Here is an 18,152-nt window from a genome sequence, read left to right as displayed (position 1 = left end):
TGTCTTTGCTGCTGCTCTTTGTATTTTGTACTGTACTGTTTTTAGGCTTGCGTTTTAAATTTTTAATCAGATTTGTTTTATATTTTTAGCTTAATATTTTAATTGTGTCTTTTTATAATCTTGTTTTTAAATTTTGTTGTAAACCGCCTTGGGATTGTTTTAATGAAAGGCGGTATATAAATGTAACAATAAATAAATAAAACTAACAATAAAATAAAGGACGGATGCGGTTGTATGTTAATCACTGCACCCCTCTGGGTCTCCCTATGCCTGTTCTTTTTCTTAAATCCAAAAACCTGTTTCTCTCAAAACATCCTTTCTCTAGTCAGCCTGGAAGTTAACTTAATTCGGATACTAAGCAAAATGTCCTCTTTGCAATTATCTGGTCAGTCTTGTGATGTATTTTTAGTAGTAATATTGCTTTAATTTACTCCTACTCCGTTGTACCCTTTATTCTCAAATAAAACCTTGTTTGTTTTCCCCCCACACAAAGCCCAAACGCAATGTTGGGGTGTTCACCAATCACCACAGGGCAGTTCCATTAACAGAAATAAATTAAATAAACAAACTCACTCTCTCTCTCAAATGAAAAGCAGCCTTGTGAGGTTGCAATTTTGAGTAGGGGAACAGCATGAGGGGTGCTTTATTCTTTCCCCTGGTGACCATCTCTGCACTCAGAGTTGCCCCCCCCCCAGCTGCATTTTTACATGGATTTCAGATGTTTATTTACTCTTGTAAGCATGCATCTAGAAATGCCCAGGAGATGCAGTGTGTGTGGGGTGGGGGGAGGGTGATCTCAAGCAAAAAAAATGAGCAATGGGTCAAAGATTAAGCACCTCTAAACCTAACATATCATCTCCTCCATAAAGACGGGGGGGGAGGGAATTGACAGGAATGAATTTTCAGAAAAGAGACAGAGTTAGCTGTGAGATGTGCCTTATGGAAACAATTAGGCCTTGTTTCTGCAGGAATTAAATTGTGGGAGACTTCGGCCGTTATTCTCTATATAGAAACAAAGCTTATAAGATTCAATTTAGGAGCAGAAACCCTCTCATACTGGCATGTTACAAATACTATGCACGTCAGATCCCCTCTGATGGTTCTTAAAGTTCCTTAACAGAACTTCAGGGGAGCTTTAGCTTTGGGCCATAATTATCTGCAGAAATGCCACCAGAGTTTAAACACATGAGTCATTAAGGGGAAGATGGTGGGTGGGAGGCAAGTTTATACTGAATTTTTGTTCCCTTTGTGACAATCCACAAGCCACATATTCCAAGGAATAGTATTTCCTCCAATTTTAAATACAAATAAAAAAAGACCCACATAGCAGTGATAATGGTTTTCCATCAGTCTGCCAGAAAAGGCAGCACAGATGTGATGACCTTTCAGTTAGTTACAGTTCAGGCAGTTTTGTCCACACCCATGTCTGGCTTACATTTATTCTCAATGGCTTATTGTGTTAGAGTTCTATTCCCTAGCTAAGATCCTTCTGCTGCAGTTGAAAAGTGTTGCTAGAAAATGACAACTTCGATCTGAGTTTGAGTGTCTCTCTCCTGGTGATGGAAACCTGATTTGTTCATTTCCTGACCTATACGTATGTTTACTTTGCAAAAACAAAAGGCAGTTCTCCTGGTCTATGTAGCAGCCTACTGGCCTGACTCTTTGTAAGGCCTCAGGAGCAGCAATAGTGTCGGTTCTGAAACCACAGTTTCCAGAAGCTTGGCTCCAGAACTGTTCCTTAGCAACCTTTCTTGGGTTTTGGGACTCCACTTACTCTCCTGCTCCCTTTTCCTATCTGCTGCTTCAGACCATGACCCTTGCTTGCCTTGACCTCATGCTTACTCCTAGCTCTTCTACTCCAGTATTTTTGCCTTAGATCTCAACCACACTCCCTGTCTCTGGCCCTGATCTGCTTCCTCTGGAATTTGACCTTCTGCTTAGTTCTGAATACAATCCTGCCCCTGACCCCCTCACACTTTGATCTGCCTTCTCTGAAATTCAATATTGCCCATTTTGGAATGTTGATATGCCTTTGCCTCTCCCCACTTTGCCCACCCTCTGGATTGACAACCAACTTCCCTGCATCTAGGAGCTGATAACCTGATAGACTGACACACTTTCTCTGTATGCTTTGACATCACTGGAATATTCTCAGGGCAATCTACATAAATCTTAAATATTTAGCCAAGTAGAAAAAGACACAGCAGTTCCTCAGGATATTAACAGTTATACATGCTTCAGCATACAAATAAATTTACAGCAAGTGACAGCAATGATATGTATGTGTATGAGGTTGATATGGGAAGTGAAAAGCCAGGTTTTACACATCCTGAAGAAAGGTTTTATGCATCCAGAAGGAAGAAAGCCTAATTCAGTTGCTGAAAAAATCAATCTGAGTCTACTTTGTGACTCTGTAGTAAGATTGCAGTTTTTGTTTTTATTTTGGCAGAGCTCCAGAACAGGGGTGGGGAAAGCTGTGTGATAAGTAAAGCATATCAGGAAAATCTTCACTTGTAGAAGTTTTGCCAGTCAGGCAGCCAGAATCCTGTCAAAGAAAAAACCCCTACACTGCAGCAGGCTGCAAGTGCTGTCATAAGTGAAAGATGAAGACCTAACAAGAGCGCAGAAAACCTCATTGAAACAGATTTCAATATTTGAGAACCTTTCTTATTCAAGACATATTTTATAGTTTAAGACCTCTGTTCTTGGAATGAACAAGCATAGTGACATTTTTCTAGAAAGTGGTGTTGGGCGATTCTGCGACTGGTGTCATTTTTAAAATTTCCATTTGTGTATTAAGAAGGGGAGGGGTTTGGATAGGAAAGTGGTGTGCGCATACACACACACCCTACATAAAGTAGAGCTGGGAAAATATTTTATTATGTTGAAATAATTTTATCATTGCTCCTTTGTCATAATGTATGTTTTATAAAATATTTTGTCCCATCTGAAAATGTATTACTTCTAATCATAATACGTATCTTTTACGTAATTGTATTGGTACAAGTGTGAATATGCATATGCGCAGCCCTCCACCGAGGTAGGAATTGCTCTTGAAAAATCCAAAGTGAATGTAATCACTTGCCCACCAATACACGGGCACCCCCCTTTCCCCCCAGCTATCCATAATGTGTCACAAAACGTGTCTCTGTTTATCCCTGCTTGTGACTTGGTCTGGGACCAGTTTTATATAGAAAATATGCTAATAGATTGCCAGGCTGCATGGAGTGCTGATGTGTCAGAGCGAGCTCACAGGAGCCAGTTTGTTAAGCTTTGTATAAAGGTAAAATGAAGCCTTTCAGCAAGTAGATGAGTCAATTAATGCTTAGTGCTAGCAGATCTTATGGAGTTTAGCAGTAGCTTTTGTTTTGCTACTTACAAAAAGCTGAGTAACTTTTACAGTGAAAAATGGGGAAGAGTGATTAGTAAAGGTTATCCCATTTTAATTAGTATTAAATATATGTGCCATCACCAGTGCACCCCACCTCTTCTCTACATCAGGTATAGTTAATAAATACATAAATAATTTCCTTACTCTCCAGCATATACTTCTTGGTAATTGGCAAAGGCAGCAGCCGGATATGACTAATGAGGGAGCCCCACGCATGGGTTCTGGAGAGTGTAGTTTCAGGTGGCGAAAGGGTATGTGGCTGGATCATAAAGTACGCAGTTAGTAAAACTAACCCCAGGGTAACCAGGCCCTGCAAGAGAAGACAGGTATTAGATTAATCATATAGACACATATCTTCACAACAAAAACTTCTTCTTTCAAGGTATCAAGAAGAATGTTTGTGTCTGCTGAAAGGAGTCACTTTAACTAGGGATGTGCACTGGACCGGTCCAGGGCCATGTCAGAGGCCTCCGAACTGGTCCGGATTGGGGCCGGTCTGGTGGTCCGGCACTTGGGGGGATGTAGCTTTAAGGGCGGGGGGGGTAGTATTTACCCCTCCCACCGCTTTCCCCCCTCTGGCGCTCAACTTCTAAGCAAAGTTTTTGGGGTGACAGCATTCCTCCCTGCCCCCGTTGTTGCCCGGCAAAAGGAGAAGTTTAGTACATGCATCTGCCCGTAGCGGCGCACGCGCCCACTGCCACCATGTGAGCACGCACCACACACATCACACGTTGCATGTGCACCGCAACAGGCACATGCGTGCACTAAATTTCTCCCTTTGCCGGGCAACGATGGGGGCAGGGGCGGTAGGGAGGAATGCTGCCGCCCCAAAAACTTTGCTTAGAAGTTGAGCACCGTAGGGGGGAAAGCGGCGGAAGGGGTAAGTACTACCCCCCTACCCTTAAAGCTACATCCCCCCAAGTGCCGGACCCTGCATCCGTGGTTCCATGCACATCCCTAACTTTAACCCGAGAGTTTGCAATATGAGCTGTCCATGAGGTTCCTGTGCAGGAGACCATTCCAGAAGATTCTACAAGCTTTGCACAATGCTCCGGGCTCCGCCCACGGTGCGCAAGCGTCCATCCAAACAGGCGGTGGGAGCGTTGCTCTCCTCAGTTCCTGGATGACCTTCAGACATCAGCGACCATCATAAGCGGAACTGGAGAGGCAAGTGACAGAACAGGTAAGTGAGAATAGAGACGTCGCCACAACACGACCTCCAAGAAAGAGCGGAGGCTGGGTGGAAAGTGTGAATACCTAGGATCACTAGTTACAGGTAAGCAACCTGTTTATCCTTGATGTGATCGGAGTGTATTCACACAACTGGGCGATTAGCAAGCTCCTTCAGAAGGTGGGTTCCTTGGACTTACCCCAAAATCTATCCTAACTTCACTACACCATGTGAAGTTAGGATGGAATTTGCTGCAAGACCCCCCCTCCCAAAGCATGCAACTTTGCAGGACCAAAGGTCTAGCACGCAGTGATAAAGGGGTGGTCTGAAGACCAGGTGGCAGCTCTTTGTGCCATGGAGAAGCCAGACAGGTTGGCAGCTGACAAGGCTACTGCTCTAGTGGAGTGGATCCTTACATCTTGAGGTGGGTCCTTACCCTGGACCTTGTAGGCTTCCACTATGGCCTGAACAATCCAGCGTGATAAGCGTTGGTGAATTATTTGCATGCCTTTCTTATCTTTCCTGTAGAACACAAAGAGTCTACTATCCTTTCAGAATAGGCAAGTCCCCGTCAAGAAAGAAAGCAAGCGCCCTGCGAACATCCAGCATGTGGAGGGATCACTCCTAGTCAGACTATGGGTCACAGAAAAGGCTGGCAGGATCACATCCTGGTTGATGTGAAAACTTGAGTTTATCTTGGGATTAAAGGAAAGATCCAAATGCATGACAACCTTATCTTTGTGGAATCGGATGTAGGGGGAGTTGGATCTAAGGGCACACAGTTCACTAACCCGTTTGGCCAAGGTGATTGCGATGAGAAAGTCCATCTTGACCAATAGGAATCAAAGAGGGAAAGTAGCCAAGGTCTCAAAAGGACTGTTCATGAGGCCTGCTAGGACGAAGGACAGGGACCATTGTGGGGCAAGGGCCTGTGCATGTGGGTACAGATTTTCCAGCTCCTTGAGGGATTTTTTAGAAAGGGAGTGGGAGAAAGAGGTAGTGATATCAATGCCCAGGTGGCAACTGGAGAGGTCCACAAGGTGGATTCTAACAGAAGCAGTAGAAAAACCAGCCAATTTGAGACCAGAGAGATATTTAAGTATTTGCAGGATGGTGGCCTTCATGGGCAAAAAAGAGTGCGCTGCAGCATACAAAGAGAAGCATTTCCATTTTGCTGCGTAAGTTTACCTTGTAGAGGGCTTCTTTTCGTTGAAGAGAATTTCCTCTAACAGCAGGTTGCAGGATTCAGCTGCCTGATTCTCCATGCTGTGAGCTTCAGCATCTTGACATCGGGGTGCAGTACTTGTCCATGATACATGAACAGTAGTTCTGGCACATTTGGGAGTGGTCGAGTCCTGCCTCTGGGGAGTCTTTGTATCGTTGGGTACCACACTTGTAATGGCCAGTCTGGAGTAATCAGTATGCAATCTGTCCCTTGGTGAATGATCTTGTTGAGAACATGCAGAATCAAGGGCAGAGGTGGAAACATCTAGTACAGGGTCTCATCCCACGGAATTAGGAAAGCATCCCTAGGGTTGTGGCCCCTCGGCTTTGGAATGCTCTTCCTGAAGAGCTTCACTATGCTCCCTCCCTCAGTGTTTTTAAAAAACATCTCAAAACACACCTTTTCAAGGAGGCTTTTTAATGCTCCATTATTGTTTTGTTATATCTGGTAGGTTCTTTGGCTTCTTTAGCATTATATGATTTTCAGTTTTAATTTGAACCTAATAATTGTGGTTTTTAATTTAGGTTTAGGTCAATTTAGGTTTTTTAAGTTTTTCTAACGCCTCATCAGTCTCGGCACTGAAGAGACCATCACTCTCAAAAGGGAGGTCCTCTATCTTGTCCCTAGTGTCATACTGCAAAGTGGAGGAGCGCAGCCACACGTGATGACACAGAGCCGCCGTGCCAGCCATATTCTTTGACTCGCAGCCCATCAGGTGGTGAGCTGTACTGATCTGTAGTCTGGTAATATCAGCAGACTTCTCCTGTAATTCCTTGGTTTTAGCCAGCATGTCTTCAGGTGAGTTCTTCCCACAGGGAGTGTTGGTAACGCAACATACATGCAGTGTAATTGACAACGTGCATGGCCAGGGTACTTGTGGAATAAAGATGCCTCCACAGGGAGTCGGGTTTGCAGCCCTCTTTGTCAACCATGGCTGCATGCTGTCTGCCAGGAGGAAGCATAATTCAACACCAGTGAGTTAGGCTGGAGGTGCTTGAAGAGATATTTGCAGCCTTCCTCTTGTACATACATTCAAGGCATCCAGAAGTGGGGGCTGTAGTGGAGGGCTTCTTCCATGCATGCTTGGAAGCATGCAACAAGGCCAGTAACATAGGTAGAGCAGTGGGTTGAGAAGTTTTTGTCTTCTGTAGGAACTTGTAGACAGGGTTCTCAATGTTCCCAGTGACCTGTGTAAGACTAAGACCTAAGGCCTTGGCCATGTCAGAGAGCAGAATATGGTAGTTCTTGTGTTCCTCCTTGGGAGAATCGGAGGACTTTTAAAGCACATCATTGTCCAGGGATGGTTCAGATGGGACTTCAGTAGTTTGAGAGTCAGAATCTGAGTCAGGTGCCAGGTCCTTGGGAACCAGTGAAAGTGCTCCCGAGGAGGGTGTACCCCACGGGATGCAATCTGGGGGCATAGAAGCAGGGGATTTAGGCTCAACCAGCAAAACAGTCTGTGCCGGAGCAAGTAATGGAGCCACTGGAGGTAGTGGATATGATGGTGTGGTCGGTGCCCATGGTGAGACCAATTCAGTCTGCATCAACATCGTAGCACGAGTTGAAAGGGTCGAGTCCAAAGCCTAAGTGACAGTATGTGTCACTGTACGTGGGCAGTTGAAATCATGGGGATGCAGGAAAACACCTTCATCCCTAGTGGGTTCTAAGTAGCGCACCACACAAAGGTTGCGCGTAACGATCAGTATTACGTATCCCTTGAATGGGTGTACAGGGGTATGTTTGATAAGGCCTCTCTCGAAAGTCATGGTCACCTCTGCCTTGAGGGTGCCATTGCGAAGAGGGGCTGTGGGAGTGTGTACTCCAAGGCTTCTCCGTCTTGTATTTAGTTAGGTTGCGCCTCTCCTCCTCCATCAAGCAACCATGCGTGAGCGGGGGGCAAGACGGAGTTGTAGGAATTTCAGTGACCTCATCCATGTCATCCAAGGTGATGATAATGGAATGGAGGGGGGAGATGAGTAGACCCCCCCGTGTCAAGGCCACATTGCACCAAAATATTACATGGAGGGACCTTCATCGTCACCTTCAGCGAGCAGGTAGCTTTCAGGGAATTGAGCATTAGCATGCCTTCTTGACTTTGGTTCTGTATAGGCACGATCTTAAGCATGATCTTAAACTTTGGTGCTGGCAGTGCCATGTTTCCCAACACCAACATGTACAATATCAGTACTTTTGTGGGCTGTGTCGTCATCGGAGGCTTCAATTTTGAATGCTTCTGCAATGTGGACAGCTTCGACGTTGTGGAATCCTCTGACATCGGGGTTATGGATGTTGAGTCTGACTTTTACTTGGGGGGGGGGGGACGGGACAGACAACAAGGTAGTTGAGGAGGTAGTGTCACTTTCTGTCCAATTTAGCTTTTCCCAACTTGGCACCTTTCGAAGGCGGGGAAGAGGCCTTGGATCGTTAGCCTTATCCTTCAGCACCGACTTCGGGGTTGAAGGTTGGGAACTTGGTGTTACTCAACTCAGTGTCAAGGTCGACTTCGTTTTGGAATCCTTAGAGGACCTTACAGATGGTGTCATGGCTCTCGATACTGAAGGCTCAATAGACTTTGCAATAGGGATAGCCAAGGGGGCCGACATCGATGACATAGGTTTTAGTGCCAAATTGTACAGAGTATCTTTTAACCTCAAAAGTCTAATGTTATGAGTTTGTTTGGAAAACTCTAAGCAAATTTTACAATTTTCTCTGTTACGCGTCTCGCCAAGACAGAGGAGACATAAGGAGTGGTAGTCCAAAGAGGGGATAGTGGTGTTACATTTCCCATACCTCTTGAATGTATTTTTCTTTTTGCCTGTCATCAAACACAGTCCAGCAACACACACACACACACACACACACACACACACACACACACGAGGTAAACGCTCTAGGACAAAACAGTAAAATGTTCTCTCATGAAACCAGAGGGCTGAGGTGGCAAACCCCAGCCAAAGCAGAAGAACCTTCTGAGGTGTCCGTACTGATCAGCGGTCAGAAAGGAACTGAGGAGAGCGGTGCTCCAACCGCCTATTTCGACAGATGCACATGAGCCGTAGCACCACAAAGCTTGTAGCATCTTCCTAAATTGTCTCCTGTGCAGGCACGTACCCCAGTTGTGTGAATACACTGGGATCATGTCAAGGATCTGTAATTTCTTGTCAAACACCTATAGTTAATCAACATTCCTTCATTTTTCTAACATTCAAACTCAAACAAATCAAGATATCCAGGAGTTTTATTAGCTTTCAGCAGTATCAATGACAAATCCTTTCTGCTTCAAGACCCACACAAATTTGCGTGCTCCTGTCATACAGGTGTATCTGTGCTACAGCCTTCTGCCAAGCAACACAAACAAAACGTGGCTTCAACAATGTGCTTTTGACAAGTCTGCTTACCATTTGTAAATGAGTACTGTATATCCTTGCAATACTTGTATCAAAATATGTTTACCTTTTCACTCTTCAACACGTTTGCTGTATTTTAATCTTTTGCACTAAACCATCTTCAGACTCAAACCTTTAAACTTTGGTGCAGTGCAACTGCAAGTGAAACATACCCGAGCAAAACCCAGGGTCTTTGTTTAAAATGAAGAATTTATCATGCTGATTTTTCTTGCAGAAAAATGCACTCAAAATTAGGAAATGGAACTCAAAATGGAATTCATACATTGTGTTTCATGGGGGCAAGATCCAGCTTTTAGGCATGCTGGCCTAGGAGGGTCCCATAACTATCGGGGGGAGAGGTGCAGGAATTGCCAATGAAGAGCACATAAATTACAAGAATGCCCCGAGACCCTTGGGGAGTCTGTACAGCACTCGTAATCTGTGCAGTGTTGGAGACAACACTAGCCATCTTTGGCCTTGATGGATCTTATGCCAAGTGAGTATCAAAATGGAAGCCCTGGCGGGGGGGGGGGGCGCTTAATGGGTCAGAAGCCTGGCAACTGCTCAGCCCTTCCAACCTATGCTGTCTGACAAAGTTGTTACAAAAACGAAGGCCCAAAATATTCTAGAGAACAAACTACCATGAAGACTACTTCCTGAACTATTATGTGAGAGAATATTAATAGAAGTGCACATCATTTAGTGCATACAGTACTCTTACCTATATGTGCTGCACTCCCCTGTATGTTCAATAATACTGCAATGGTCAACATGTAATCAGTCAGCTTCAGCCAACCAAACAGGGTCAAGCACTCAGAGACCAAAACCTTGAATCTGTGCACCAATTCTTTCTAACATTCCGCACAGACAACCACTAGAATTATTGAAGTAATTCAAGTATTTATCCGGCCTGTTATATTGTGACTGTTGCATTCCATTCCGTGTTGGTCTCAAATTGCAGAACATTTTCTATAAAGGCAACAGATCAAAGAGCCCCTGGTGGCGCAGTGGTAAAACTGCCGCCCTGTAACCAGAAGGTTACAAGTTCAATCCTGACCAGGGGCTCAAGGTTGACTCAGCCTTCCATCCTTCCGAGGTCGGTAAAATGAGTACCCAGAATGTTGGGGGCAATATGCTAAATCATTGTAAACCGCTTAGAGAGCTCTGGCTATAAAGCGGTATATAAATGTAAGTGCTATTGCTATTGCTATTGCTATCTACACATGCAGAATCAACTGCTGTTTGTTTCTGATTTTTAGGTTATATGCTGTTTCTATTTTACTGTTATTTTGAGTACAGTAGTTAAACTATTATCTGTCTTTTATTGGATTTCTATTTTTGTACATCATTTTGAACTCTAAAGAAAAGCAGCTTATAAATTTAATAAAATAAATACCTTATAGAGAACCATCAAAAGGGGGTATCGTGGGGGTCCCCTTTGGGGCTCATTTTTTTCCAGGAGTTGTCTGATGAATTTCTCAATGGCTTTTTCAGACATACCACACTGGTAACCAGTCTGTCTCACCAAGTCAATGGTCTCTGAAAGTTTATCATAAATGCTGAGTTCACTGGCAGAAAGCTCCATATCCTCTGGTGAAAAATCCTATCAGGGAAAATTTGAAACTGTTGAAAAGCAAACCTATCAGTGTCTCAAGATTGTGTTTGAAAATAGATCATAGGAGAGGACAGCAAGTTCCAGATCTAAGCAAAGAGGTTTGTTGTGATACAATTGTAAAGCTGTTCCCTAAAGCTGGTTATAATAGCTCAATCAAGTTGAAGAATAGCTTAGTACTGCAATCCTGACCCCTACAGCTACTTCATGTCTGTTAATACCAGTTGCTGGGGAGCAAACGGGAGAGATGTTGCCTTAATCAGTGATGAGCCCGGACCGTTCTGGAGGCCATTTTACAGGCCTTCGGACCGGTCCGGACATGGGCGGTTTGGGTGATTTGAGGTGTGGGGTTCCGGAACCAGGGGAGAAATGTCCCAGATGGGCAATGAAGGGGATGAGATGTGTGCAGCCTTCTGAAATAAGTAAGTTTTGACTGCATGTTTAAAAGCAGCAACATTGGGAATCTGTGAGCAAGTGAGTTGAGGCATTTTGTTTTTTTTACGGCTTGGTGTCCGGATTTTGGAGCATTCTGGATTTCGGATGTCCGGATAAGGGAATACTCAACCTGTACATACCAAGGGACACAATACTTTCACCTTTCTTCAAATACTTTGAAAGGTGAAAGTATTTTTGAAGAAAGTATTTTCTTCAAAAATACTTTCACCTTTCTATCTCTTACCATCCTTACTGGATAAATATTCTAGCTTTGTATCCTGAACAGTCTAAAACACGGATAATGTTGTTTTAGTCATCCCTGTAAAACACATAGTAATTCTTTACAAAAAACATTTTGTTTGCTTAAGAAAAATTAACGAAAAAGCACTGAATAAACAAGAGTTGGCACATAAGAACAGCTCTGCTGGATCAGGCCCAAGGTCCATCCAGTCCAGCATCCAGTTTCACACACTGGCTCACCAGATGCCTCTGGGAAGCCCACAAGCAAGAGGTAAAGGCATGCCCTCTCTCCTGCTGTTGCTCCCCTGCAACTAGTATTTAGAGCAGGGGTGCATAACTCCAATGCCCTGGTGGGCCGGAACCAACCATAACTTGGTGTGTGGGGGTCAATTTTCAGCACATTAGCTATTACATTAAAATTCATTATTAAAAATATGAATGAAAGTGAGGAGGCAGAGGGTTGGAGTCAGAGGGGTAAGGGATGGTGTCAGTGGTCTCTGGCCCAGGGGCAGGACAGGGGACAACTGGTCTCAAAGGGACAACTGCATTCAGCCACTGCTGCTTGTCAGGAGAACAAATGAAGAACTCCTTATGGCTCCTGCTCTTGCTGCAGGATATTCCTACCTGAGGGCCAGCAGGAAAGTCCCTGTGGGCCAGATCCGGCCCCTGGGCTATATGTTGTGCAGGCTTGATTTAGAGACATCTTGCCTCCGAGGCTGGAGATGGCCTACAGCCACCAAACTAGTGGCCATTGAAGGAACTGTCCTCTAAGAAATTGTTTAAGCCTCTTTTAAAGCCACCCAGCTAGTAGCCATCACCATATCCTCTGGCAAAGAATTCCATAGATGATGATGATGATGATGCCATGTGACAAGGTACTTCCTTTTGTTGATCCTAAATTTCCCAGCCTTCAGTTTCATGGGATGACTCCTGGTTCAAGTGTTGTGAGAAAGGGAGAAAAATTTCTCTCTGTCCACTCTCCCTACTCCATGCATAATGTTATACACCTTGATCATGTCCCCCCATAGTTGCCTCTTTTCCAAACTAAAAAAGCCCCAGATGCTCTAGCCTTGCCTCATAAGGAAGGTGCTCCAGCTCCCCAATAATCTTGGTTGCCCTCTTCTGCACCTTTTCCAGTTCTACAATATCCTTCTTAAGAAACGGTGACCAGAACAGCACACAGTACTCCAAATGTGGCTGCACCATAGATTTGTATTAGGGTATTATAATATTAGCTCCCCCCCCCCGCCCAGTTCCCACTCTAATGATACCGAGCATGGAATTTGCCTTTTTCACAGATGTGGTGCACTGGCAATACTTTCAACGAGCTGTCCACCATTACCCCAAGATCTCTCTCCTGGTCAATCACTGACAGGTCAGACTCCATCAGTGTATGTGTGAAGCTGGGGTTTTTTGCCCCAACATGCATCACATACATTGAACCACATTTTCCTTACATTGAAACACATTTACATTAAACCACATTTGTTGCACACTCATCCAGTTTGGAGAGATCCTTTTGGAACTCCTCACAATCTGCTTTGGATTTCACTACCCTAAATAGTTTAGTGTCATCTGCAAGTTTGGCCACTTCACTGGTTATCCCAACTTACAGATCATTTATGAACAAGTTAAAGAGCACTGGTCCCAGTATATAACCCTAGGGGACCCCACTTATTACTTCCCTCCATTGTGAAAACCGTCCATTTATTCCTACCCTCAGTTTCCTATCCTTCAACCAGTTACCAGTCCACACATACAGGTGAAACTCGAAAAATTAGAATATCGTGCAAAAGTTCATTAATTTCAGTAATGCAAATTAAAAGGTGAAACTGATATATGAGACAGACGCATTACATGCAAAGCAAGATAAGTCAAGCCTTAATTTGTTATAATTGTGATGATCATGGCGTACAGCTCATGAAAACCCCAAATCCACAATCCCAGAAAATTAGAATATTACATGAAACCAATAAAACAAGGATTGTAAATAGAACAATATCGGACCTCTGAAAAGTATAAGCACGCATATGTATTCAGTACTTGGTTTGGGCCCCTTTTGCAGCAATTACTGCCTCAATGCGGCGTGGCATGGATGCTATCAGCCGGTGGCACTGCTGAGGTGTTATGGAAGACCAGGATGCTTCAATAGCGGCCTTCAGCTCTTCTGCATTGTTTGGTCTCATGTCTCTCATCCTTCTCTTGGCAATGCCCCATAGATTCTCTATGGGGTTCAGGTCAGGCGAGTTTGCTGGCCAATCAAGCACAGTAATCCCATGGTCACTGAACCAGGTTTTGGTACTTTTGGCAGTGTGGGCAGGTGCCAAGTCCTGCTGGAAAATGAAGTCAACATCCCCATACAGCTCGTCTGCGGAAGGAAGCATGAAGTGCTCCAAAATCTCCTGATAGATGGCTGCGTTGACCCTGGACTTAATGAACCAACACCAGCAGATGGCATGGCTCCCCAAATCAACACAGACTGTGGAAACTTCACACTGGACTTCAAGCATCTTGCATTGTGTGCCTCTCCATTCTTCCTCCAGACTCTGGGTCCTTGGTTTCCAAATGAGATGCAAAAGTTGCTCTCATCAGAAAAGAGGACTTTGGACCACTGAGCAACAGACCAGTTCTTTTTTTCTTGAGCCCAGGTAAGATGCTTCTGACGTTGTTTGTTGTTCAGGAGCGGCTTGACAAGAGGAATACAACATTTGAAGCCCATGTCCAGGATCCGTCTGTGTGTGGTGGCTCTTGATGCACTAACTCCAGCCTCAGTCCACTCCTTGTGAAAGTCCCCAACACTTTTGAATGGCCTTTTCCTGACAATCCTCTCCAGGCTGCGGTCATCCCTGCTGCTTGTGCACCTTTTTCTTCCACACTTTCCCCTTCCACATAACTTTCTATTAATGTGCTTTGATACAGCACTTTGGGAACATCCAACTTCTTTTGCAATTACCTTTTGAGGCTTTCCCTCCTTATGGAGGGTGTCAATGATGGTTTTCTGCACAACTGTCAAGTCAGCAGTCTTTCCCATGATTGTGATTCCTAATGAACCAGACTGAGAGACCATTTAAAGGCTCAGGAACCCTTTGCAGGTGTTATGGATTGATTAGCTGATTGGAGTGGGTCACCTGGAGCCTAGACTGTTGAACCTTTTCACAATATTCTAATTTTCTGGGATTGTGGATTTGGGGTTCTCATGAGCTGTACGCCATGATCATCACAATTATAACAAATTAAGCCTTGACTTATCTCGCTTTGCATGTAATGCGTCTATCTCATATATCAGTTTCACCTTTTAATTTGCATTACTGAAATTAATGAACTTTTGCACGATATTCTAATTTTTCGAGTTTCACCTGTAAACCTGTCCCCTTATCCCATGACTGCTAAGTTTACTCAACAGCCTTTGGTGGGGAACTTTGTCAAAAGCTTTTTGGAAGTCCAAGCATAGTATACTATGTCAACAGGACCACCTTTATCCATATGCCTGTTGACACTCTCAAAGAACTCCAAAATTAGTGAGGCAGGACTTGCCCTTGCAGAAGCCATGCTGGTTTTCCGTCAGCAAAGCCTGTTCTATGTGTTTAACAACTTTGTCCTTATATATGTTTTCCATCAATTTACCCAGCACATAAATTAAGCTAATGGGCCTGTAATTTCCCAGATTCTCCCTGGATGCCTTTTTGAAAATCGGAGTTTCAAAAAGCTACTTTCCAGTCCTCTGGTACAGAACCTGATTGTAGGGACAAGTTACATATTTTTGCTAGGAGATCAGCAATTTCACATTTGAGTCCCTTCCAGGCCTGTAACCAGTCCCAGAATTGCCGGAGGGTGGGGCAGGATTACAGAAGTTAGGGGAGGTAGGTTACAAAATGTTCAGTGAAAACAGTCAGTGAGGTTGGGAAGGAAAGAGAATTTTTTGGTGTGGCAGGTACACACCATGCCACCAGCTGGCTACGGGCCTGGTTCCTTCGGAACTCTTGGATGGATGCCATCAGGCCCTGGTAATTAGTTAAGTTTTAGTTTTTCAAGATAGGGATGTGAACAGAACTGGTTCGGAGGCCCTTTAACCGTTGAACCGGTTCAACGACAGGGGGTGTGGAACTTAAGAGCGGGGAAGGGTGCACTTACCCCTCTCGCCACTTTTCCCCTACTGGCGTCCATTTTTTTCAAAGCCCATTGGGGCGGCAGAATACCTCTCTGCCGCCCTATTGTCCAGATATGACCAGAAGTCTCTGACGCACCTGGGCACGCCAGAGCTTCTGTTCATATTCAGACAACGTGGGCAATGGAGCGGCAGGGAGGTATGCTGCCGCCCCATGGGCTTTGAAAAAAATACTATCCCTTCTTTAATATATAGTACTACTCCACCTAAATATATCATATATAGTACTAGTCCATCCAAACACAAAGAGTTTGCTTCACTTTGTTTATTTTCTTTTACAGTTCTAAGCACCCTGGCTAGTGCTGGAATAAATGAACTTAAAGTCTGCAGAGTAAGTATAGAACTCTATAATGTATGCTTATAATTTCCAGCAATGTCCCATGAAAGTCCTTTATGTGGCTTACAAAACTGAGCACTTGTTTTGTAACTGCCTTCAACAAATGCCTCTCAGTTGCTTATATCACAGATATTTCTAAAGCAACAATTTCACACATCACCTATTTATTAATTCTGCTGGTTGCTAAAGCTCATCAGTGACAAAATGCAATATGTCAGAATTCCAGCCCCCTCAGAGAGACACAAACATGACTAGTCATCAAGTATAATACTGAAAATTGTACTGGCACAATAGAACTCAGACATCTGCCTATTTTTACTGGAAAACAGTACAAAACAATCCTAACTTTAAGAGAAGTCAAGTGATCTCCAAATAAGTCAGAGGCCTTCAGATAATGCCTTATCTGACAAAAGAGTTGTGAGGCAGCTTTTTTATGCTAGTTGGCACTTACTTCTCCCAATTTACTTCCTACACACAGTATACAGTACAGAATTAAATAACAGTCCCACCACTCAACATCCTTCCCTCCACCACAGCTAGTGTATCCTGCAACAAACCCCCTTTGACTCAACCCTGTAATGCTTAACATGGATTAACTTCCTGCCCCACACATATTAAGTAAAATGTGCCAACATCAGCATCAAGGACCCAGAATCAAAGTTTTAGGCCATAGCTAATACGAATTATTATTATTATTAATAATAATAATAATAACAATAATAATAATAATAATACTGGAATGGTTTGAAACTTTACCAAACACTGCTAAATAACCGAAGTTATGTTTACCGTAAAGCCTTAATCACATATTTTTACCACTAGGTTACTCTCTGCATTTACTTCTACACGAACCATAGTAAGCTAGCAGCAGCCTCCAATTATTTCCCAGGAAAGGCTCGTGACATCCCACTGAAACCTTAAAGGCCTCATTATAGTCACAGACGCATTCAACTGGCTGGATTACCCGAGAGACTAATTCTAGGTGACTTCATGCACTAGGGCTCTGCTGGTGGGATGGTAAACGCCTGGGGTGGTAAACACTGGGCTACAAGAAATTTCAGCACACAGAAATCACAAAAGCACTCTGGTCTTGAAAAGCTGCTTTCAGGTTTCTCCTAGACTCAGAATCAAGCATGTTAAACTTAAAATCCACCTCCATGAATGGCGGGGGGACCACAATTTCTGGAAGGCAGAGTTACCCGCTAAAACACCCTCGTCCTCCTGTTTAGCATGAGTGGCTACCGAAGTTTGCGTTTTCCGTTTCCTTCCTCCCCGCCAGGCCTTTTCCTTGCTTATCACTCTTTTTTGCCACAACAACAGCCACCACTTGCCACACGAGCTTGGAGTCCTCGAGAGGGGCGGCGGCAAAGCGCCGCTCGCTGACGGGCGCCGCGGGCAGCTGCTTGGAGTTCTGCCCATCCCGCAACCTCCTGCACGGGGCAGATGCCAACCACGGGCTGGCGACTCCGCCTCAGCCCCTTCTCCAGCACTCCACCACCGCCTCCCTAGAGCTCAGTGACGCCGCTATCCGCCGGCCCGCCCGCCCCTCACTCAGCGCCCTCCGGCGGCCCTCCGTTCACCTCCTGCCCCGGCCTGCGCCCCTCGTCCTCCCCGCCCGCTCCTCACCACGGGGACTGCTGCTGCCAGAAGGGCTCCCGTCAGCCTGCAGGAAGCATGGAAGTGAAGCTCCCGGGCTAGCAAGTCCAGCGGTTGGGCCCGGCGGTTCCTGCTTCCGGCCACGGGCCCAGGCCGCACATTCGCCGCAGTAGATTCGCCACAGCGGCGCCCTCCTCTAAGAGCAAGAAGCGGCGTTTCTTTGATCCTCTTTCCAAGCAGACGCGGCCACCCTTTTTTTTCCTTGGCGCAACAGCTGCTCGCAGCCGACAGCCCTCACGAAACTCGGCCATGTGGATTTGTCCTCGCGGGACGCGTCCTAATGTTAAGCGGGGTTGGCTCTCATCCCTGCTTGGGAGGAAGCCCCTTCTTCTTCCCCTGATCTCACTTATTGCCGAGTAAATATATAGGTGACTGAGCTGCTGTAAAGATTATTATCTAGGGTTGGAGCCATAGATAACCCGATGCTAGCCTATGCACATTTCTGCGCGGCAGGTAAGGGCACCCTCCCTGCCCCTTAAAGGAACCCCCCCCCCCGCCGCCTCCCGGGGGTGCATGAATGGCTTGGGCAGCTGC

At 45.0% G+C, this 18,152-nt stretch overlaps 1 protein-coding gene across 8 annotated transcripts in view; it reads right to left on the bottom strand.

Moving 5' to 3' along the window:
• The window catches only part of C4H6orf89 (chromosome 4 C6orf89 homolog), a 49,465-nt gene that overhangs the window by 31,179 nt on the left and 134 nt on the right, over positions 1-18,152 (bottom strand). The window contains exons 1-3 of one of the 8 annotated variants that reach the window (XM_053243568.1): positions 17,589-18,106; positions 10,570-10,776; positions 3,536-3,701 (exon numbers count right to left, since the gene is read on the bottom strand). In XM_053243568.1, the coding sequence (XP_053099543.1) occupies positions 3,536-3,701; positions 10,570-10,758 (355 nt within the window). In that variant the 5' untranslated portion in view covers positions 10,759-10,776; positions 17,589-18,106. Of the gene's footprint in view, positions 1-3,535; positions 3,702-10,569; positions 10,777-12,084; positions 12,668-16,751; positions 17,125-17,161; positions 17,484-17,542; positions 17,562-17,588; positions 18,107-18,152 lie in introns of those variants that run through there. The other 7 variants (XM_053243574.1, XM_053243566.1, XM_053243570.1 and 4 more) reach the window with 7 other exon arrangements.

This window comes from Hemicordylus capensis, chromosome 4 (genome assembly GCF_027244095.1).
Source record: "Hemicordylus capensis ecotype Gifberg chromosome 4, rHemCap1.1.pri, whole genome shotgun sequence".
In the NCBI taxonomy this organism is placed as follows: domain Eukaryota; kingdom Metazoa; phylum Chordata; class Lepidosauria; order Squamata; family Cordylidae; genus Hemicordylus; species Hemicordylus capensis.
Note: the sequence above shows the minus strand (reverse complement) of the source record. Positions and strands in the feature narration are given on the sequence as shown.